Source organism: Penicillium crustosum (genome assembly GCF_028827405.1).
Source record: "Penicillium crustosum strain IBT 35664 chromosome Unknown utg000002l_segment0_segment0, whole genome shotgun sequence".
In the NCBI taxonomy this organism is placed as follows: domain Eukaryota; kingdom Fungi; phylum Ascomycota; class Eurotiomycetes; order Eurotiales; family Aspergillaceae; genus Penicillium; species Penicillium crustosum.
The window spans coordinates 5,291,249-5,313,756 of NW_026623123.1; the positions used below are offsets into that span (position 1 = coordinate 5,291,249).

The 22,508-nt window shown below is 49.0% G+C and overlaps 10 protein-coding genes across 10 annotated transcripts; 4 read left to right on the plus strand and 6 right to left on the minus strand.

Annotated features, from left to right (window-relative positions):
- Positions 1-472: 472 nt before the first annotated feature.
- N7487_005513 (uncharacterized protein) lies at positions 473-2,519 on the plus strand (the record flags this gene model as incomplete). Its single annotated transcript, XM_056873260.1, has 7 exons — positions 473-944; positions 1,000-1,077; positions 1,150-1,584; positions 1,661-2,119; positions 2,223-2,317; positions 2,375-2,452; positions 2,505-2,519. 7 exons carry the CDS (start codon positions 473-475, stop codon positions 2,517-2,519), a joined length of 1,632 nt encoding a protein of 543 aa, XP_056730980.1.
- A 284-nt stretch (positions 2,520-2,803) lies between these two features.
- On the minus strand, positions 2,804-4,482 carry N7487_005514 (uncharacterized protein; the record flags this gene model as incomplete). Its single annotated transcript, XM_056873261.1, has 2 exons — positions 2,804-3,709; positions 3,763-4,482. 2 exons carry the CDS (start codon positions 4,480-4,482, stop codon positions 2,804-2,806), a joined length of 1,626 nt encoding a protein of 541 aa, XP_056730981.1.
- A 1,011-nt stretch (positions 4,483-5,493) lies between these two features.
- N7487_005515 (uncharacterized protein) lies at positions 5,494-6,019 on the minus strand (the record flags this gene model as incomplete). The annotated part of the gene is made up of 3 exons (XM_056873262.1): positions 5,494-5,612; positions 5,677-5,807; positions 5,871-6,019. 3 exons carry the CDS (start codon positions 6,017-6,019, stop codon positions 5,494-5,496), a joined length of 399 nt encoding a protein of 132 aa, XP_056730982.1.
- A 614-nt stretch (positions 6,020-6,633) lies between these two features.
- Positions 6,634-10,326, minus strand: N7487_005516 (GTPase BMS1; the record flags this gene model as incomplete). Its single annotated transcript, XM_056873263.1, has 4 exons — positions 6,634-9,983; positions 10,037-10,073; positions 10,130-10,200; positions 10,269-10,326. The coding sequence occupies 4 exons, from the start codon at positions 10,324-10,326 to the stop codon at positions 6,634-6,636; spliced, it is 3,516 nt and encodes a 1,171-aa protein (XP_056730983.1).
- A 570-nt stretch (positions 10,327-10,896) lies between these two features.
- Positions 10,897-11,886, plus strand: N7487_005517 (urea carboxylase-associated family protein; the record flags this gene model as incomplete). The annotated part of the gene is made up of 2 exons (XM_056873264.1): positions 10,897-11,632; positions 11,690-11,886. 2 exons carry the CDS (start codon positions 10,897-10,899, stop codon positions 11,884-11,886), a joined length of 933 nt encoding a protein of 310 aa, XP_056730984.1.
- Positions 11,887-12,470: 584 nt separating this feature from the next.
- Positions 12,471-12,853, plus strand: N7487_005518 (uncharacterized protein; the record flags this gene model as incomplete). Its single annotated transcript, XM_056873265.1, has 4 exons — positions 12,471-12,485; positions 12,535-12,575; positions 12,637-12,705; positions 12,766-12,853. The coding sequence occupies 4 exons, from the start codon at positions 12,471-12,473 to the stop codon at positions 12,851-12,853; spliced, it is 213 nt and encodes a 70-aa protein (XP_056730985.1).
- Positions 12,854-13,376: 523 nt separating this feature from the next.
- On the plus strand, positions 13,377-14,817 carry N7487_005519 (alpha-ketoacid dehydrogenase kinase family protein; the record flags this gene model as incomplete). The annotated part of the gene is made up of 2 exons (XM_056873266.1): positions 13,377-13,573; positions 13,644-14,817. The coding sequence occupies 2 exons, from the start codon at positions 13,377-13,379 to the stop codon at positions 14,815-14,817; spliced, it is 1,371 nt and encodes a 456-aa protein (XP_056730986.1).
- Positions 14,818-14,910: 93 nt separating this feature from the next.
- Positions 14,911-16,023, minus strand: N7487_005520 (putative 2-methylcitrate dehydratase (PrpD); the record flags this gene model as incomplete). Its single annotated transcript, XM_056873267.1, has 1 exon — positions 14,911-16,023. The coding sequence occupies one exon, from the start codon at positions 16,021-16,023 to the stop codon at positions 14,911-14,913; it is 1,113 nt and encodes a 370-aa protein (XP_056730987.1).
- An 830-nt stretch (positions 16,024-16,853) lies between these two features.
- Positions 16,854-19,043, minus strand: N7487_005521 (IQ calmodulin-binding motif protein; the record flags this gene model as incomplete). The annotated part of the gene is made up of 6 exons (XM_056873268.1): positions 16,854-17,128; positions 17,202-17,594; positions 17,659-17,790; positions 17,846-18,359; positions 18,427-18,732; positions 18,792-19,043. The coding sequence occupies 6 exons, from the start codon at positions 19,041-19,043 to the stop codon at positions 16,854-16,856; spliced, it is 1,872 nt and encodes a 623-aa protein (XP_056730988.1).
- Positions 19,044-19,729: 686 nt separating this feature from the next.
- On the minus strand, positions 19,730-21,811 carry N7487_005522 (T6SS phospholipase effector Tle1-like catalytic domain-containing protein; the record flags this gene model as incomplete). Its single annotated transcript, XM_056873269.1, has 2 exons — positions 19,730-20,982; positions 21,049-21,811. 2 exons carry the CDS (start codon positions 21,809-21,811, stop codon positions 19,730-19,732), a joined length of 2,016 nt encoding a protein of 671 aa, XP_056730989.1.
- Between the last annotated feature and the right edge of the window lie 697 nt (positions 21,812-22,508).

The window sequence follows — 22,508 nt, forward strand, 5'->3', positions numbered from 1 at the left end:
TTTTATTCTATTATATTGATACTTATATACTTATATACTTATATACCTATAAGTACTATGTAACTATGAAGTGAAAACCCTTCAAACACGTAAGCCAAGCTAGGACATATTAAGTAGGCGGTGATGACTCCAAACGCCAAGGGTCAGGAAGAGCATTATCAAGTCCCCAACTTGGCACTTGGATTGGGGAAGAATTGGGAAGGTCAATGTGCATGCGAACTCATAATAAGTCCTAGCATTATTAACTGCATGGGTATATCCAACCAACAGGCTCCACATTCATCCCATAAGCATGATTGGAATGATGTATCAAATGGGGGGGGGAATTCCGATTATGACTCGGCCTTTGATCCATTATTTCTCCAATTTTCTTTCGGTTGGACTCCACGCCCTAGATGCTTAGCCTATAAATCATTTTAAAGTCCGTCAGGACTCCGGAAAACTCTTGCCAAACATCATCCTGACTCACTAGATGGCATCTACAACGCCGGGTTTACTTAAACCCCAACCAACAACCATGGAAAAGCGCGACGAGACCGCCGAGTCTCTGAGAGGATCTCAAGAGATCGAATATCGCTATTTAGAGCTGGAAACACCCCTACCGACCCCGTGCATTACTTTACCACCCGGCCCCGCTCAGTCACCACCACCAGAACCGCCTAGTTTAGAGAAATATGCATCTCCGTTTCTCTGGCCGAAATGGCGCAAGTCCATGATGACTTATATCGCTTGTGGGGTTACTGCGCTGGCGGGTTATGCTGCGGGTGAGGTTAGTCCTGCATCGGAGGAATTGACTAAACTGTGGGGGATCAGTACGGTTGTGTGTAATCTGAGTATCACGGTGTTCTGTTGTGGGTTTGCTCTGGCGCCGATGGTGCTGGCTCCGTTTTCCGAGATTAATGGACGGAGGCCCATCTTTATCGCTAGTGGGATTCTCTTCGTTGGTATGTATACCTTGTTTCACTGTGTTACTTTGTTCATGCTGACTTATGCCAATAGCTAGTTTAATTGGCTGCGGAGGGACGCAGTCCTTTGCTGGATTGCTTGTAGCTCGTTTCTTCCAGGGCGTGGGTGGATGTATGTATAGCCTGTCCCAATGGTTGATTTTCCCCTTTCAACTCTCAATAGATATTAACTTCACCTTCACAGCAACATTCTCCACCATGGTTGGCGGCGTGATCAGTGACATCTACCATGCCAAAGATCGCAACACGGCCATGGCACTCTTCTCGGGATCAGCATTGTTCGGCACTGGCCTGGCACCAATGATCTCTGGCGCAATCATCACGCACACCACATGGCGCTGGGTATTCTACTCGCACGCAATCGTGTCCGCCGTCTTTGTCATTATCATCTACTTCTTCTTCAAAGAGACGCGCGGCAGCGTCCTTCTAAGTCGCAAAGCTGCAAAGTTGAACCAGTACTACGAGCAACTGGAAGAGGCTGGCCACCACGGTGTAATTCTAGTGAACGAAGAGGCATCTGAAGAAAAATGCATTCGTCGAATCAGATGGAAGGTCAAGAGCGATGAGCAACGAGCATCGATCGCAACAATGATCCAGATCTCGCTGTACCGACCATTCCGTAAGTCCACATCAACCCTCATCTATCCTAAAAGAAAGAAAAAGAGAAAAAGGAAATGCTAACATCCAAACCACAGACATGCTCCTCACCGAACCAGTAGTATTCTTCTTCGCCCTATGGGTCTCCTTCAGCTGGGCCGTCCTCTACCTCCAATTTAGCTCCGTCCCACTGATCTTCCGCACAAACCACAACTTCACAATCGAGCAAACAGGCGCCGTCTTTACCTCCATGTGTGTCGGCGTTATCATCATCACAGTCATCAGTATCTACCAAGAACGCATCGCCATGCGCTTCGGTAAACACACCACTTCTCCCGAGGGCAGGCTGTATTTCGTCTGCATTGAATCTGTCCTTCTGCCCATTGGTTTGTTCTGGTTTGGTTGGAGTTCATTCTCGTCTGTGCACTGGATCGTGCCTGCTATGGCCGTTGGTTGTGCGACTATGGGCATCTTTTCGATTTATCTGGCTACGTTTAATTACCTCGCGGATACTTATCATCGGTATGCGAGTTCGGCGATTGCGGCGCAGTCTTGTTGTAAGTTCTTTTTTTTCTTTCTCATTTCCTCGGATTGTTTGTTCTCTTGATGAAGTTCTGGGTATGTATGTGTTGGGATGTTTGCTGATATCTTGCTTACTAGGCCGGAACATGCTCGGTGGTATCTTTCCACTAGTCACCAATGCTATGTTCACCAACCTGGGTTATCCACAGGCATCAAGTCTGCTGGGAGGACTTGTAAGTTGTGGGGATTACTCCCCAAAAGAAGAAAATAGACTGACTGGATCGAAATAGGGTGCTGCTTTGACTCTTGTACCCTGGGTACTGGCCTTATACGGCCCCAAGATTCGAGCCAGGAGCAAGCTCGCAAGTGTAAGTGATATCCTCCCTCAATGTATAATGCCTGAGACTAATAGAATGATAGGAGCTCGCACATTAAATGATACACGGCGGATACCAACTACGAACACGACAAAAAGTAATCTAATCATAGTATTTTGGGATAGAGGATCATATAGAGACAACGACATGCATATTATCAACTAGTTCAGGATACCCAGCCTGAATTTTCATCATAGCAAATGAATAAAGTCATACCAACCGTACGCATCCTATGATCTGAACATGATTATGCCAGGAACTTAAAAAAACCTCAATGCTAAAGCGATGTACATGCCATGTGTTCCATGCAAAATCCCGAAATCTTAGGTCAAAATAATGCAATTACCTCGGGCGTTGTTGTCCTCTAAATGGATGTGCACCGTTAATCCTAGGACGATACGATGCATATCGACCCTCATCCTCGCTATCACTATCCATTTGATCCAAAAGGCGATCAATATCATCCCCAGCATGAGCTTCCAGTCCTGGTTTTTTTCTGGGCTCGCGACCATTGTGAGACCCGGAGCTTTGGGACCCCTGGCTTCCATCGTGGTGCGCTCCGTTGCTAGACGTGTTCATCGACTCGTTCAAGCTACTTTGCGTGCTCGCCGGTTGCAATGGGCGAGGACTGAAACGATACCCCGAGTTCTCGGGGCTGGACATGAACATCAGGGTTTCGATGGCGTCTTGTTCCATGAGTGTGTTTTGGGAGTGGGTACGGTGTCTGTAGAAGCCGTTTGGGGTGGATGTTGGGGCGTATGTGTGTGATGATGAGAGCGAGGGCGTCCCTGGTCCAAGGACTGGTTGGCCGTTGAATGGTTGGGCGAGGCCGTTCTCTTGGTGTGAATGATGGCGTCGGTGGCGGGAGATAGGGCTATGGTTTGAAGGTTTGGAGACTGCGTTAGGATTCGGTCGACGGCGCTGGTTATGACCATTTGATGGAATGATATCCACAGGCGGTGCTAGCTTGGGAATTGGAAGGAATTGATTAGATGAAAATGCCGATCGCGAGCGGTTATGGCTCGAGATATTATGAGAATTTCCGTTGGATGATGTTTGGGAATCTTGTGAAAAGGGTGTGGAGTTTCCTCCCGGCAATGATACAATGTCACTTGATGTCGACGGGCTCAATGGCGACGCGCTGTTGTGTGTTCGCAATGCAGTCTGAGGAGTAGCTTCACGCGACTGTCGGGCCTGTTCTACTTTGGCGGCTGCGTATGATAGACGTGTACGGATATGGACCGACAACTGGGTAATACAAATGAGCTATAGATCCTTGAGGGGGCGGGCGGGCGTGTTACCTGTGCAATCCTACTCCCATAAGCTGACGAGCCCGTACTCTGCGAACGGCGTCGTGCAGCTCCATTCACATCGACATTGTGGGCTGTGGGGATATCCAAAGTGGATTTGAAGTCGCCGGCCGCTGTACGTTTCTGGCTTGGAGCCAAGCGAGCATCAAAGTTCGACCTTGTGCGTGAATGCTTTGGCGATGGCGGCGGTGATATTGAAGCATTGCCGGCTTTGATAGGTGCCAACGAGGGTTGCCACCGATCTATTGAGCCGCCTCCATTCACGGGCTGCATGTGCGGGGCGAGTTGGGATTCCAATAACTCCCGATCCACCCACGGTTTCGATGTATGTCCATTCAATGTATGAGGGTTACCGAACTCTGTCGACTGGCTATTATTACCATTGGTCGAGGATGCAGGAAGGCTGAAAAGGGAGTCTGTGACGGTGCTAGCAGAAAGGTCTAGTCGTCGGCCATCGCCCGATGTATCGCTGCCGCGCTCCGATGATTCGATATAGGCTGAGTTCGGGTTACCCTCACCGTGAGCGAGAGTAACGGCGTTCAAGCCATCTATTTGTAGTGACAATGGTTGCGGTGATTGTGTGGTTTGGGTCTTGGCCGAAGGCATTGGGGGGTGAGGCACGGGAGACGTCGCGTTGTTCACAGAATGGGTGTTCGCACTGGCCTCCCCATGGAGCACCCCGCGATTAGACACATCGCGATCGTCATTCATGGTCAAGTATGGGGTGTGGAAGATTAACAGATGCTGGGATAGCGACAATTGGCAAATACGCGCGACCTAGCTTTAATCGCGAGTTTACGCGGCCGCACGATCTCAACACGCATGTCCCGTCTCGAGTCACCGCATCGAGAGTTGGGACTGGGAAGGTCCAATATATCAAATGATTTAGATGCAACTAACAGTCGAGATCTCAACAAAACGCGTGGGAGTACTGTGGGAACCAGGAGCATCTGCCCGATCGAGTGGCGATCGATCAGCACGCGCGCAAGGGTTGCGACAGCACGAGGCGGCAAATGGGGTTCTCCACCGTGATTTTAACCGCGGATGAAGGGCCCGACAGGGGTTTGGATAAAAGAATGCGAGTAGTAAGAACTAATTTTGAATATAGATGCGCCACAATATGCTAGCCAAAAAAAAAAGCCGTGGAGTAGTTGGGTAGAGGGTTCAGGGTGACTGGTCTTGGAACACGCGTGAGAGGCGCGGTCACGTGGATGCTACTAGACCAATTTCATCGGATTCAATGCGTTTCTGTAGAAAGAGTATATTCCTAAATCATCAGTATATGGTCATTTAGAGATGAGGATGGTTGAGGATGCTCGAAGGTGGTCGAAGGTGGTTGTAAGTGGGATTATTCGATGGGCTATACTTCGAAGTATACCAACAACTAGTTACCACAACATCTACGAGACTACAATATACAAGTTGAAGTAAATAGAAAATGAATTTGCATTTCTCATTAATGATATAACATACAAAATCATAGAGTCATGGGATATATACTCCGAAACAATGGTTCAAGTCCGATAACGAAACAACTCAGCGGAAAGTAAGAATAAGCCGAGAGAAAGCAAAGATGGATCCAAGTCCAAGTCCAAAAGAAGAAAAGAAAACAAAAGGAACAAGAACCCCTTTCCCTCCGTAGTCCGCATCCAATCCAGGCATCAGTCTGGCAGGCCTTTCATACCTCTACCAGCACTGAGCAATACACCCCACACAACTCCCCTAGACGATAACCGCCGTCGACATCTTCAGGTAATCCGGGGTCAGATCACTTGTGATCTGGTTGACCTCCGGAGCCTTAGAAGCAGGGCGATCGGCCACGTGAGCAGGCTTCGGCGTCTCTAGAAGGGAAAGTTAGTATCAAAGACAAACCTTAGAAGGACATTGTTGAGGGGATCAACTTACTTGGTTCTTTGGGGCCATGCCAGGTCTTCATCTTCTCCTTCCAGCCCTCATATTTCTCCTTGCAGTCCCGAAGCTTAGGCTTAAGCTTGGGCTTCCATTCTTCCTTATACTTGGACTTCATCTTCTGATAGCTAAGAAAGCTATTAGTGTTACTTTTTTTTTAGGATGATTGGATGGTGGACTTATATACTTACATTGTGAAGCCCAAGAAGATGGTGAAGGCTGCTATGATGAGCCCGAAAAGTAGTTTGGCGAGGGCGATTTCTTTCTGGTAGTCAACCTCGTATTTATTGACCCGAGGAGACAGTGTGTTGACGTTGACAAGGCTTGGGAGGGGAGCCATGTATATCTAACGGTTGTGTGATATTTGGGAAAGAGGTTTTATTGATGAATGAAGATGAAGCTTTGATGGAGCTTGATGGGAGATAGATGTAGTTGGAAAGTGGGAAATCAAGGACAGTGGGAATTCGCGAGGGTAATATAGACAGGACTACAGGTGCTACTAAACTTGTTATGGAATTCATAAGGCATGGAGTATGAAGTTTTGCGATTTAGGGTTTCTTTACCTGTTGTGGTGTCGGGGATGATGGAAAGATGATTAGGTCCTCACCTACTATGCCACATCCGGGAGTATGAACATTCAAATCCTGATTCATTTAGAACTTTCCTGCTTTGCTTTGGGAACTGTCATGTACCTTGAGGTGCTCCATTCTACTTCTGGCATCGGGGACCAGCCGACGGCGAAAAACAGCCTCATCATTAGTATGGAAAGAAAGCACAGTAGAGACGGCAGGGGGGAGGTAATGAGAAGAAAGCATAGGCAAACAGTAGTGCATTCATGAAATAGTTTTGATATAAATAGACATCCAACATAATGTAGGTACAAGTTTTGGGTCCAAACGCCATCTATGCAAAAGACCCAAGTAGATTAAGACATGTCCAAGAACAAAGAATAGATCACTTGCGCTTCTTGCCGCGTCCACGGCCACCAGAGTCTTCATCCGGGTTCTTGCGCTTCTTGCCCTCCTTGCGCCAGTAATCATTGCGTTCTCTCTTTTCGCGCTCGGCCTTCTTCTCCAGACTATCAGCCACCTTAGCGCGGTAGACCTTGCGGCGCTCCTCCTGTTTGGCGGATCGCTTAGCTTGTTTCTCGTTGCGCATGGTAGTGAGCTTCTGCATGAGGTCACGGGCCTTCTTTTCCTCGCCTCCGAGGACAACGGCACGCTTCTGCATGTAGGTCTGATCCTTGTGGCCCCTCATCTTGGTGATCTGGGACTTGAAGGGGAGATCGGCGGCTAGCTGTCTTGGCACACGGAGCGGGTTGAAGTGACGGGCTTGTCTTTCGATGGGCTTGTAAGCCGAGTCTTTGATTTGGGGGGTGGCGATACCCTGAGCATGACGGACCTCACCGGTCAAGCGCATGCCTTGCCATCCATTATCACCCTTTTCACCATCGACCTGATCCAACAGGTTGGTCACAGGGTTATAGTAGCGGTGGGGCTTGATGGGGTACCAAGCACGCAGGAAAACAATATCACTCATCAAGATCTTGTCCTCGAACGTAGCACGGAAACAGCCGTCGGGCTTGGAGAGTGCACGCTTGATCTGACCGCGAATACCAGAGACAGTCTTGATGGATGCACCTTCGAACTTGGCAATTTCCAGCGCAGAGGTGAACATGTCCTTGATGAATGCGGTGTTCTTGAAGATCTTGTAAGGGTGACCAGTGAGCTTGAGCTTCTTGACAATTTCCGTGTGCTCATCCACGCTCTGAACAACACCAGTGGCCGCAATGCGGAAACCGGGGTTCTTGTTCGAGAACGAGTTCACACAGCAGAAACCGGTGTTGGGAGCAACAAGAGGTCCGTAGAAGGTAGCGAAGCAGTGCATATGCTCAGGGGTATACTTAAGCATGCGGTTTCGTGTCCGACTGTCGGATGTACTGTAAATAGGCATGGTCTGGAAGCGACGCCAACCAAGCGAGAAGATCAACGGATCGTTACTCTTGAGAATCTTCTTGTGCCAGCGATGTCTCTTGATGCGAATCTGCACGTAGCCGAATCGGTCCTCAGTAGGCGAGAGGCCACCAACGATGACAGGGAAGCGAGGGTTGAATTTGGAGACAAACTCGTAAGGCACATTTTCGAGGACGATACGTGCGTAGGTGCCGGCTTTGTAACCTTCAGCCCGGGCGCGCGAGGCAGGGTCGAGTGTCTCGAATTCGGCGCGGTTGATATCTGCCTGCTTTTGCAGCTTGGCTTTCTGCAGATCATACCAATCGTCTTCGCCGAACTCGCCATCAATACCATCATGCGTCCCATCCTGAACCTTTCCAAAGCCTTCGCGGTCCTCCTCTTCGAAACGTAGCTTCAGTTCTTCCTTCTTTTTGGCATTTCGCTCACGCTCGGCTTCCAGGTCGGCAGCATTTTCGGGTTCATCTTCGCCTTCCTCATCCTCATCTTCATCGCCATCTTCCTTGATACCGTTGAAAACTTCGCCAGATTCCAAATCTTCGTATTCACCGTCACCTTCATCGTCATCCTCGTCATCCTCATCACCATCCTCATCATCTGAGGCACCACCGGAAAGTTTGCCGGTGATGAAGCGGAGTTTGATTAATTCGAGCAACTCCTCGTCCCGCCATTTCCGCTCCAGCTCATCGTAGTCATACTCTGGAACGGCGCGGAAGTCGGCTTGGTCTTCTTTCTCATTGTTTGTCTTCTTGAAGAAGTCCTCGCCTTCGTCGTCAGCGGTTCTATCTTCCTCGTCCTCCTCCTCGTCGTCGGAGTCTTCACCGCGCCATGTCTTCACGACATCAAGTGGGGTGATCGACTCATCGTACATCATTCTTGACAGGTCGCTGACTCGGAAAGGAGGGCGCTTTCCGTGAAGAGACTTGGCATTGGCGAGCATGTTCTCCTTCCATCGAACATTGCCCTCCTCATCTTCTTCATCATCCTCTTCCTCATTTTCATCTTCATCCTCGTCTTCATCCTCGTCTTCATCACCGCTCTCGAGTTCCTGGTCTGAGACTGAAGAGATGGAGCCCAGGTCAGAGTCACTGTCAGCGAAAGCCATGTCTTCTTCCTCTCCACCAGTATTTTCGTTCTGTTTGGCCTTGAATCGGGCTTCAAAGTCTGCAGGCGCAGACATGTCGAGTTCGCCTTCATCATCTGTCACATCCTCCTCGCCCATATCTTCATCGGCCTCCTCGTCGCTATCGAATCCTTCGGGAATATCTATGTCGTCTTGTTCAGGTACAGCCACACGGGCGCGACGTGGGGCTTTCCGGCCAGTCTCATCGTCATCCGCTTTATTTAAGGCCTCGCCGCCACGGAAGAGGCGAACACCCTGATCAGCCTCACCCAGCATCTTGCGCTCGCCTTGAAGGCCAACAACAAGGTGCTCACCAAGACCCCGGCGTTCCTCGTCGTCTGAATCCTCATCCGAGTCTCGGTCAAAGGTATTGGTCTTGACATCGATGTAAACTGCATCCTTGTCGACCAGGACACCACCAACATCAGACATGGGAGCGAAAAGCAGCTTTTGGTGCTCGCCAAGCTTGCGCCTGTTCGACTTTCCTGTTGCCTTGGCGATCTGCTGGTCCATATAGGGAGTTGGGCATGGATCGGGCAAGCCTTCAATATTGGCAACAGTCAGATCACCAACACCAGGAACATGAACTCGGGCGCCATGAGCAGGGAAGTTGGTGCCACGCAGGTAACCGTAGAGCGCGACTGTGCGATCACACTTCGAGTTTTCCTCGATCTGAGTAGGCGGTGTAATATCCAAGAAGCGATCCGCAAGCGCGTAAGGGTGGGAGTTGCGCCACACGAGAGGACGAGGGTTTTTCATAACGGACAGGAATCTTGAAAGGTTGTGCACTTCACGATCGGGGTAACGGCCGTTGATGACACCGGACAAGTAAAAGAGCTTTGCGCCCGCGTATAGCTCACTCCAGAAACGGTGCTTCAGGCGCTTCTTCGCGTCCTTCAAGGTGCTGTGCTTCTTGAATTGATCAAGATGAGTAAGAATACCGAAGACGTTACCCGGCATACCAGCCGTCGATAAGGCGTTCAAAAACTCCATGGTCTCCATCTCGAATCCAAAGTTTCCGTCAATCATGAGAAGCACAATGTCTGCGATCTTAGAAATATCAATCGCAGCTGCAAGAGAGTCGGACGGGCATTCGATGAAGGTGAGACGCTTGCGCTTGGTCGTAACAACAGTCAACGGGCCTTGCGGCGAGCTGAGGGTTTGCTTGGTGTAACGGCGAATCAGAGATTTGAGCAGAGTTGTCTTTCCAACTCCGGGGGTCCGACGATGGCGACAACGACTGGCGGGGCCTCCTCGGGCATACGATCCACGAGGGGGACATGGAGTCTCTTTTCTCTGACCTAGAAAGGAACGGGTCAGCATCAATCGACCAGCAGAAAAAAATCCATATACATACATCGTGCGATCGCGCAGCCTGCTTATTGAGCTTTCCAGGTCTGGAAGTGACGAATGCTTTCGGATTAGCACCTATAAAGAAAAAATCATTATTAGCATGGGCTCGAATTTGCAGATTTATTGGAGCGGTCTCGCCGTACCCTCAAACTTCTTCTTTTCTTTGGCAGGGCGATGCGCCCTGTTGGCCTGTTGCTCCATACTATCTGTAAAGAGGTATAATACCTCGACAGATCAACTCCTTTATTCAAAGAGTAAAGAAAGACAAGCGCAATCGAGGTAGAGGACTTTCCCCGACGGCCAAAAAATTAACAGCAATTATTTTTCTGCCAAGGCGGAGTAGATAAACCTTAGTCAGGGGAGATTTTTTTATGGCCTAAGGCATAAGCACCGTATTTCGAAATATGGCCTGAGGCAGAAATCCTTATCGTATACCGGCCCGGTAATTTCAATGTTGGCTCCACCCCGAGCTATGAGAACATCAGAGACTCAGAGGCCCCGCTGTCTCCTTCCTTCAGTCTACGGTACTAAGGTTCCGTACGCTAGCGCTATCTTACACCACGCGGGACTCTTTTAGAAATTGGAGGATGTAATTTCCCCTCGTGGCTATCATGCGGGGCACTATTGATATCGGGAAGCCTCCGACTATCTATATCGAACTATAAATTTACTTTATACTCCCCCCGTAATTCTATGAATCTAATCTTCCTCCGTGTCTACTAGACCTTTGTGTAACATCCAGTTTTTATACCACCCCACAAACCACATATAATGTCTACACGCCAGCCACCCCCAGCTTACACAGCACCGCCCGATTCGGGGGTTCATGCAACTTCGCAGTTGTACCGCTCAATCTCCGAAACCGCATCCAGCCCCTCTGCACGAATCCCGAAGGAATCATTCACTATCAGACCATGCTCTGCCCAAGCGTGGGTCGTCCCTGCCGGCCACATCTGCCGCCTGACGACGCCCAAGGGACCACAGGTGGGTGACCTGAATATCTGGAACGCAAATAACCCCCGAGAACGGATGTGGGCTGCGCGTACCCGACAGATCCACGCCTCCCACGTCTCAGTGGGTGATCGACTCTGGTCGAACCTGCCGTACCTGCGACCCCTCGTAACAATCACGGGTGACTCGTTGGGCGGTGGGCAGCTGCATGACGTGCTTGGACCGGATGGAAAGCGCAACCCGGAAGTTGTGTTTGGGCCTACGCAGTTTGGAGGGCGAGTGCATGACTTGATGGGCACTCGCTGCGATCCTTACGTGAACTTGCTCATGGGCGGAGAGACCTTTGACTTCCACTGTCATTCGAACCTGACTCGCTCCGTCGTCCCTCATGGACTGACGGAGCTAGATGTCCATGATGTCTTGAATGTGTTTCAAGTGACGGGGTTGGATGAGAATGGAAAGTACTTCATGGAGACCTCCCCTGCAAAGGCGGGCGAGTACTTTGAGTTCTTTGCGGAAGTGGATGTTCTCTGCGCGCTATCTGCGTGTCCTGGCGGTATGGCACCACGCTACACAAATGTCTCATTTTTTTATATGCTAATGATACTCTCAGGTGATTTGTCCAATTGGGGTTGGGATGATAAGGAAGCTGACATGGGAGCCACTTGTCGTCCGTTGGGTGTGGAGGTATATCAACTGACAGATGATAAGGTCCTGGAGGGGTGGAAGGCTCCAGAAAGTCCCCAGTACAAGGGAATGCATGGGATGAAGATGCCTCCCCGCGAAGAGGATGGCTACATTGGACTTTAGGGTAAATACATCAAATAAAAAATTATAGAGTCGTCTATTCCAAGGTTGAAGCGTTGAATGCCTAGGTATCTCCATGCAAGACATATTGCCCCGCGTTTTCTTAAATATGATGTCATTGCCTTGTATCGTTACATCAACAGCAATTCCCCCTCCTTTACAACATACGTTGTACATTATAGGCCGGATTGGAATTATATGGGAGATTATAGAGTCATTTAAGTAAGGGATGCAGTAGAAACCCTGCTTTCGAAAAGTAAGGTGTAGAAGCCACTGCCAGGCCCATGTCAGAACAAGCATGTAAGATCACCTAGGCAATAGATCACGCCAAGTAGCACGGGCGGTACCCAGCCTTGAAAGTATCCAGCTCTGGGGGATAGTGAGGTGACAGAAGGTGAAGCGGGTGAAAGAAAAAGAGCGGCTGATTGGAAGGTACCTGCTTCAAGGCATCTGGGCACCTTCCAAAAAAAAATAAAGTGTAGCCTTTCCCCCCCCTCTCTCTTTTTTCCCTATAAATTCTTTCTTTCTACTTACCATTTCCCCCCTTCACGCTTTGTACGATCACACATATTTTGCCATCTGACATCATGCCTCTTTACAACGTGAGCTCGGCTTTATCTTCAAAAAATATCCGGACTAACATCTCTCTAGATCACCCTGAAGGCTGACGCTCCCGTCGAGGAGCTGGAAAAGTGTGTCGCATTACCATTATCTCGAATACCTCCAGGGCTTGGTACTAACATATATTCTCAGGGCCAAGGAAACAGCTAGGGAGAAGGGCGGCGTCATCAAACATGAATACAGCATCATCAAAGGCTTCACGTAAGTGGTGCCGGTTTGATCTGTGCCATCGGCGCATGCTGATATATGGATCAATACTAGTGTCGAATTCCCCGAGAACACTGTCCAAACCTTCGAATCTACCGAACATGTCCATGTTGAGCAGGATGGTGGCGTAACTACAAAGTAGATGAAACTATTCATCTTGACTAGGGCTGAAGGCTGTAGTCGCTGTGGATGTTCTGTTTTATGACCGACCCGAAACATGAAAGCTGGATACCGGGGTTTTTTTCTTTTCAATTTTTTTGTGTGCTTTGCTTCAGCGAGATGACTTGATACCAATTATGCAACCTGATTTCATCCGAGATGTCATGTACATCTTATGAGTACCGGCCTTTTCCAAATGCGCAAGGTACAGGCATTCATACAGATGGAGCAATTTTCCAGAATCCAACTATCAGGTTGAGTGATGTGCATAGTGTGTATGGATTGGAATTGGAGTGAGCTCTGTGCAACATCCAAACGTAGAAATTCACGCAAACACACCTATCAATGGTGAAATATGTAGCAACCTTGGGAGATTTGATCCCTGTTGATCTACAACATTGGACCGATGATATCCGCACCGCCGATGCAGATCTTCCGTCCCGGAGTTTCACTGTGAACTTCCACTTATGCTCGCTCTATCTCATGGCTACAATCTACAATTCACAATGACAACCTCAATACCTAGAGCTATGCCTTTTCGGCCTGGCTGCCGAGGCCTTCCGATTGTGCGACCTCGCATTTATCGTCAATCGTCCACACAGAGTCAAAACTGGGCTGGTCGCCCATTTGATGTCGCCAAAGACAATGTTGCGCAGCTGGCTGCGAGTCCCCGTCGGCCATTGACACTTGCAGATCTACTAAAGTCAGTCTTATATATGATAACTTACACCAAATTGGAACCAAAATGTGCTAAATTCATATCACTCCCTCAGACACGGCCGCCCACCATTGAACAAAGAGGCTCTTTTAGCCTCTGCCAACTTCACTCTATCCCTCCTCCCCGCCCGACTAGCTTCTCGGATCCAAGCATTACGAAACCTCCCTTTCATTGTCGTCTCAAACCCCCATGTCTCTAAGATTTACCACAATTACCTCCATTCCCTATCGACCCTCATACCATATCAACAGCGCCGCATCACAACCCTCGAAGAAGAGAAACAGTTCGGAGATGTACTGGCAGACCTCGTACACACGCATACAAATACAATCCCCGTCCTCGCACGTGGGTTCTTGGAGTGCAAGAAATATGTCAGCCCGGCCGACGTGACGAGCTTCTTAGACACGCATCTACGGGCGCGTATCGGTACGCGCTTAATCGCGGAGCAGCATCTAGCTCTTCATTATGCCTCTCAGCCCCTTAGCGATAACCCATCCGATGTCGCTGATGCACCTGCGCCCAAGAGCTCGATTCCATCAAACTATATTGGCGTCATTGACACCGCTTTGCAGCCGGCACGCATCATCCGGCTATGCGAGGATTTCGTTGGAGAAATCTGTGAGCTTAAGTACGGAGTGCGACCGCGTTTGAATATTGGAGGTGAGCCTGAGGCCACTTTTGCTCACATCCCCGTACACGTGGAGTACATAATCACGGAGCTGTTGAAGAACGCATTCCGGGCAACTATTGAAAATGGAAATGAGCGTGAGCCTATCGAGGTGACGATTGCTGCTGCTCCAGATGTGCCCGGAAAGGCGTCGCCGGTTCCGGGCGACGCTGATGCTGAATTTGAGTTCGATTCGGAGCTTGCCGGCGCCAATGAAAATGAAACCATTGGGTACTCGGCCCCGTCGTCTCAGAGTATCACTATCCGTATCCGTGACCGTGGTGGTGGTATTCCGCCTGAGGTTCTTCCCCATATTTGGTCGTATAGTTTTACGACTTTCTCCGATTTGGACCCCCAGGGCTCGGAGAACGGAAATATGGATGCCTTGAACACCATCTCTGCTAGCGGTGGCCAGCTCAGCAGTATTGCAGGTCTTGGTTATGGGCTGCCTCTGGGTAGAGCCTACGCTGAGTACTTTGGTGGTAGCATTGCGGTGCAAAGTCTGTGGGGATGGGGGACAGATGTTTATTTGACGCTGCAGGGAGTTGGGAGAATCGATTAAGAAAAGCCAAAGAAAAAGACAGCACTAGATACCCTGAACAAGATCTTTTTTTCTGGCTAGTACAACCCACTCATGGTACCTGCAGATAGATTTCTACAACACTGCCCTGGCTGATGGCTGGATAAACAGATCTATGAAATCCGAGATCAAAGTATCTAGATTTTGGGCAGCTCCCAATATCCGACCGATCTCTGTCGCAGAGAACATAAGCCCCATATTTTGGAAAAACTTCTCTTGTATCGCAGCTGGTGTTTTCGGATTCCGTGCATGTCCTACAGGATACTCGATCAGTATTTCAGGCAGCGAGGACCCATTTGCCAGATGGACTGTCATCCCTGCACCAATACTTTTCTTGTCCAGATCCAGGTAGTCTTCTGTGAGCCCAGGGTCGGACTGCACCACGATCCTTCCTCGCAGGGCTTCAAGCTCTTCACTATTCGCCCATGGGCTTTTGTCTAAATAGTCCACCGCCTCTGGCGGACTACCTTTCAAGAAAGCCAGGGCAACCACATACTGAATGCAGTGGTCACGATCAGCAGCGTTGTACAACAGCCCTTGTTTGTTGATGATCAAAAAGGCAGCAGCAGTCGTTCGCAGATCTATTCGCTGGATCTGTTTAAGAGGATCGGACAGCCCCCTCTGTTGAAATCGACGCGCTTGCAAAACGGCTGCCTCCACGGCCGAAATCGCATGCCCTTCCACAGGTATACTTTTGAAAAGCACATTCTGTACCGTCCACGACCCAAATGGTTGAGGAAGTACAAATCCCGCCTCGCCAAAAGTCCGCTCCCAAAACCCCCATGGGTTCGCGCTCAACGCCCCTGCCGAACCAGGCTGGCCATCCTGCACCAGTAGAGCCAGCTGCACAGCTCTTCTTGCTGCATCGCCTGCTGCCCAGCCTTTCCTCGGGATAGTATTTGCACCGGATCGATAGACCCGGTTCGGATGGCCATCCATCCAAACATGAGAAATAGTCGCCATGGCTTGTAATTCTGTCATTCCAAGCAGCCAACAGACAACAGAAGCAGAGGCCAATTTTACCAGAACCACATGATCGATTCCATATGCATTAAACGCATTCCGCATTTGATAACACCCCTGTATCTCATACGCCTTGACCAGCGCAATAAGCAGCGTCTGCATCGTCAATGGTGGACCGGCATGAAACCGTCGGCCAGACAAACTTGCACGCGACAGCCAATCCATGACTGGGAGTATGGCACCGAGATTATCTGTAATTAAATCCAAATCTTAGTCCCACGGACACAATCCCTTCCTTCCCCATGTCTACCACAAACCATACCTGAAGGATGTCCCCATTCCACACCACCAAGCGCATCATTATGATCCAAATACCGAATCAGAACACCTAGATCGAAAGCCCCTTTCACGGGATCGACCTGAAACCCCGTTCCCGGGACCCTGAATCCATCCGGCACGACTGTGCCCTCGATTACGGGACCGAGTAGCTTTCGACATTCGGTGCTCGTCGCTACTGTCTCGATGGCGCAACCTATTGCGTCTAATAGAGCTGTTCGCGCGCATTTCCAAGTCGCTTCGTCGTCTTCGTTGAGGGTGTGGTGGTATACATAGTTTACTATGTCGACTATTGGTTGGTCATATGGGCGAGACATTTATTCAGGGATGGGTGTTTTGACGATTTTTTAATGACTGCGTGACTGGTTTATTGTAAAATTGGGAGATGATGGAAGCTCATGAGTTTGGTAACATTTCGTGCAAAGTACATGTACATGTTGTAGAAGTCCTCGGTGGGTTTCCTGGAATCATCCGGTCGCACAAAACGACCTTCTGACTTGTTCAATGCTGATATCGAGTGTTGATCTTTTGTTTTGGCACATTTTAGTGGTCTGCTACTCCTAGACATGGATTCCAGCACCTTAGCCCGCAGTACTCGTAAGAGGATGTCTTCATAGATCATTCATTTCCAAAAGATATCCGAGCATGATTTCTCCGGTCTCTCTATACCTAAATGCCTCAAGATAGAAGCAACCCCAAGCACATAAGCAAATGAGCTTCTAGAATCCACCAACACCTCTCACTCGCTGCACAGCGCCAACAGCTCCCTTAGCCCAACTAAACCGACCCCTTACAGCTCCCATTGAGCCCTCTGGAATCTCACCAGTCTCGGGATCATGCCAGCAGCCATCCATTGTACTTGCAGCCCCGTATTTGGCAGTATTCTGGTTGCGATTGATCAACTCCGTCCAAGCACGACAAACGAGCGCGGAATCAATAAGGACATTGATTTCCTGACTGTGGAAAAATGACTGCGTGTCGAGATTTCCATTGCCTGTAGACAATGTTAGATACTCGGATAAGACATACTAATTCTTTAGTTGTAGTGCTTTTTCTTAGTGACTTACCTTGAATCGCAATCTGCTCATCAACAATCATCAACTTAATATGGCAACTCCGCTTCTTGAAGCTATTATGAATAGGACGAGTCTGATCCTTGCCGACATAATAGCATACCCGTAGACGGGATTTCTCTTCGTCGGTTTCGAGGGAGTTGTACAGTCTGTTTGCGATCATTTCGTTGGTTCCGTTTTGGAATGGGAGGAGCTCGCCTGCGTCGTTGTAGCCAAGGCAGAGATAGCAGGCTACCGCGACACCACGGCGAACGGCGTTGAGGAGGGGTTCCATTAGAGGCTCGGCGTTCATGTTTGGTGTCTGGATGAGGATTGAGTGCTGGGCGTTGTTGATTGCGGATAGCCATGCCGCATTTTGCGGGGTGTGGATGCTGCTGTGGTTTGGGGCTTGAGGAAAATGAGAGTTAGAAGTATGTTCGGTGGGAGCTTCTCTTCTTGCTTTAGAACTTACATCCAAATGGTTCTCTGTTTACCAATGCCATTGGGAATGGCTCGTGTCGAGGTAGGACCATATAAGGGTTGAATGTATTATCCTGGTCGCTGTCTGGCGCATCGCCTGTGGTGTCAGGCTGAATAGTTGTATCTGCTCAATTGTTAGGCGGTATCATCAATATCAATATCGCACAAATTTCACATACTGAGATGACGGCTGACAGCCTGTGTGCGTGTTTCATCGCCTTGTGGATGAATACAATCGTTGACTCTCCGGGCTTCTTGTTCAAAGTCCCTATCGTAATGCGGAGAGTTGGTAGTATGCTCAGGAAGAGCTTTATCTCCATTCTCCGTAGAAATACCACCATTCCTTTCTTCGTGACATGGTATCGGAGCCTCTTTCGCTGGAGAGTTCAGAAGTGGGAATGGAGGATCGAGAGCCTTTCCCCACGATAGCAAGGCGGCATCATAGAAAGAATCAACAATCGGGCCCTCGATATGAGACAGCATCTCGAGATTGTCGTTGTCTTGAATGTTACTGCTCTGTATGAGAGCCATGCGCCGGTCAATAACAGTGAATTTTGCATGGAACGTCCCAAAGACAGGTCTGTGGAAATTGATGACTTGGAGCTCGATATTGGGTATCTCGCTCGCGGCAGGTAACTTCACCTTTCCGCCGACATATTGGTCCTCGCGGACACTTAATCTATTGTCCCATGCCTAGTAGTTCATTAGAATCCATGTCTGCAGATTGCGTTCGGTATAGATCAATCAGAAGAGCACTCACCTGACGAGGATCTCCGCGATCATAGATCATCTTCATAACTATTTTCTGTCCCCTTTCTCCTGCGCGTTTGGAAAGTTCGCGGATGGCATTCGTCACTAATGTGGATGCGTCCGAGTGGATCCAGAAATTGGTACCCAAAAAGATTTCATGTTCGGCGCGCACAATGCAATTAGCTAAATGACGGCAGAGATCAGGTAACGGGGCGACAATTGTCAGTGGTAGAACTCCTGTGCTCCCCAGCAGCTGGGGGGATACAACCCCTGACATTGGGTTCTTTTCTAAACAACATAACGCGTCATGATAAACCTGGTGGACATGTATTAGATTTCTTTCTCTCGCAATGTCGATAAACCAAATTAATTCACCTTTAGAAATAGATCACTCGTTTCCACAGACCCAAAGTTCCCGCAGGTGCGAGCTTTCTGCAGCTCATTTAACGATTCCCATTCGGACGCTCTGTTGACATCTGATTCTTCCGCACCGTCATATGTATGCGACGCATGATGACTCTCAAACAACTTATGAAAGACTTTCTGTGGACACTGCGATGGGTCAAGGGCTAATTCTGAAGTAACTGTCTGCCCTTGACACATATTGTACACTTTGCGTGGTACCATCTTGCACCGAACTCGATTGGGACTCGGAGGTTGTCGAATGATTAAAATGATTCCCACAACAAAAAAGGAACAAGTGGCAGCAAGTAACTTGACCAATGCAAAACAGTTCAATATTGTTCCAGTCAAGTTCCACGGGTGGAAGATACCGTCCATGGGATGACGTAGGGCACTTGGCCCTGAGATGGAAGGCTTTTGAGAGGCTTGAAGTATTTTTTTTTTTGGAAGAGACAAATGGATTCAAATGGATCCAAATGGAGTCGAACAATTGTGATGCCTAAAATGTTTTGGTCTAAGCTACTTCGTACAAATTAAATGTCCACTTGGGCAAGGTCTTAGCTTGGAAGACTAGTTCAGCCCTATGACGTCGGATGCTCCATGTCCCCACTATACATTGCTTGTTTTTTCTTTTCTTCTTTTCTCTTCTTGTTGGAATTAGAAAAGGGGCTTCATCTATATGCGATGTGGAGATTGTACAATCCCCAGCCTGACCTCTTTCGCTGCTATCTATCGTTGCCCCTATTATGTCCCGGGAATATCAAACACCATTCAGGCACCAAACACAACACATAACCTAAGGGTGCCACTTAAGATGTTTGTGATTAGTTTTAAAGAGATTAAACAATATACATAAAGCCATGCCCAATCCAAAACCCCCTATTTCAATCCAGTGTTGAAAGCAAATGCAATCACGTCGAACTTACTGTCTCCCCAGCATATGAAACATCTGAGCTGTTCAACTGCATCACCTTGGTTCCAAAGCTCATAGATTGGAGATCCGCCCGTTTATATTGCTCCGATTTGAGATCCCCAGGTCGCAAGCCCCCAGCTTTGAGCACTTCAATCCCGGGGTCAATATCTTGAACTCCCCAAACAGACCGACGGGGTGTCTTGATCCCAGTCTTCAAATAGAGATCTAGTTCGTCGACATAGTCATATGCAGCCTTTCCAGTGATGGCCAGCCTCTCATAAGAGTCAAGTCCTCCTAAGCGCCACTCAGGTAAGGGCTTGCGACAATCTCCAAGATCATAGACATAACCAGGACGGCCCTTCTCATCAACTGCCTTCCGACGGGTAAACTTGACATCACGCCCAATCGGCGTGTAGTCCTTGATCTGCTTCTCCCTAAATCCTACCACTGGATGAACAAATTCAAACGTCTCTCCCAGCAGATTTCCATCTTTGTCGAAAGGATCATAGCGTCCAGGCGTGCGCCTCTCTGACCCGTTGGCAAAGTAAAATGCCGTGAAGCTGTCTTTCAGTGGGCCTGTTCCCCAACCATAGCTGCGTTGTTGCTTGTCCACAGACTTAATGGAAGACTTGGGGCTGGGGGAACGTTTGAGTCTGAAAGCCGAGGCTATTGCTGCGAGCTTTCGTTGGGCCCAACTTCCCAAGGACACCTCACGGACTGTGTCTTCGACAAGCGTTGAAATGTGATATTCCATCTCTTCTCTTTCTTCAAAGATAGACTCCTCGTTAATGGACAGGTAAGGTTTGATTTGGTCCAGCATCCAAGAGAAGGTGATATTAGACATTTCTTCCATGTCCCCCTCATCTTTAAGGGTATCCCCCGAGCCTCCACCGATATTAATATGATATCCGGGGAACCACACTTGTTTCAATGTGCGGGGGTTGCTCTGGTGCTTGTTATCGTCTTCCAACTTGAGGAGCGTCCGGCTCTCCTGGTTCAAGGCTCTGGCGGCCTGGTTTAGCTTTCGAGCTGCATTGTTGACGTCTGCGTCGCTAGCTTTACCGCTACCCTTGAGGCGGATTGCCTCTTGCAAAAGGTCATCCCATTTTTGAGCTTGCTGGTCGACCATCTTCCTCTGGGTTTGTATCTGCTCTGAAGTGACGTTTCCAAGTTTGTGGAGATACCATAGAGTAGGTGAGAAGGCGTTACGGTGTTCATCGAGAGCCAAAGCCTGGAATGCATGTTTGACATCTAGGGGAGCGTCTCTCAGTATTCTGTCTACCATAAAACCACAAAGAGAGGTGTTAGTATACTCACTAGGCGAAAGTCCAACATTTTCCCATCCACTCTTTTCCGACCACCACAAGAACCAAGATGGCAGCTTGACCCCCAGCACCTCCGGCATTCCAATAGCGCCGACTGTATCATAGACACCAACAACTTCCACATCTCTTGACCCCTCCTGGGCCCAGTCACCCTCAGGGCGCTTTTCAAATACGAAAGTCTCACCCCGCGCGCCCTGGTTCTCGTCCGCCTTCCCATCCATCCACTCAAACCAGAGATCACTGCAATAGAACCGCTCGCCGGGCTTATTTTTCTTATAAACCTTCCAGAGATCGGGAAACCGGTTCAAATCCTGTTTACTGCAAATACCAATATCCGAAATCAAACCTGCAATGGCCCGGGCTGTGAACGCACCCCTCGAGAACCCAAAACACATAATCTGATCCCCGGGCCTGTAGTTCAGGACACAGAAATTATACGCTTCGATGACATTTCCTTCCAGGCCTAAGCCAATGGCGCCTTCAATCTTTTGGCCCAAAGGACCTGAGGTCGTGCCAATTCCGGAGTCATACCAGACTATTTGCTGCCATTGATTCCCGTGTTCGTCTGTTCCAACACTGTTCAGGGCGCGACAGAGACGCGTCACATTAGACGGGACGTTTTTCTTTCCTGACACGGCGGATTGCCATGTCCCGTCGCAGCAGATGATAATTCGTTTGCGGATGGGTTGCGATTTTGAGTCTCTTCTCTGTCGGACTCTGGGTTGTGGTTCATGAATCTCGGCGCATAGAGACATCTTGTATGTACAATGGAAGTTTGCTGTGCTGTTGGGGAGGATTTGATCAGATTTAGTAGGTGGATACGACTCCATATAATATATATATTTTTTTCATCTACACCCTTTTCCGGGTTTGTATTAGCGTTGTTGCACGAATAAGAGTTCGTCTCGAGGTCGCTTTGGATCATCTGCTTTGTTTACCTGCATGAGGCCTCCCGCTAGTATACGAACCCTGACGCCATGATCGGCAGTCTAACCCAGTTCGAGTCCCCCAGGCGTCCCATTGTTCGTGTTCTCTTCAGCTCCCACAGGGGTTCAAAACACTACATGAGATCAGCTTGCCATAGCCTCTTGCCAAGCCAATAGTCACCATATGGCCTCAGCTTCGCCCCGCCCACATGCCCAGCCTTATGGTCAGCATGTAAAGATAGACGACAGGGTGGCTCAGCTGTAAGCATTCCCCGGAGTTACCGTATTACTGATAGGAATACGGAGTATATGTGCTGATTTTTCGAGGTCCATGCCGCTGCCAAAAGTCGGGATGACTATGTGGATCAGCCTAATCTAGCGGGAGGGAAAGGGGTGGAGCTGAACCCCGGTGACAGGGCTATGGAGCTTATAAATGCGCTAAACCTCTAAATTAAACCAATCATTCTTTCGAGGTTGTCAAACATAAGAAAAAGATATCTATTTCTTCCCTTCTGTCGCTGGCTGT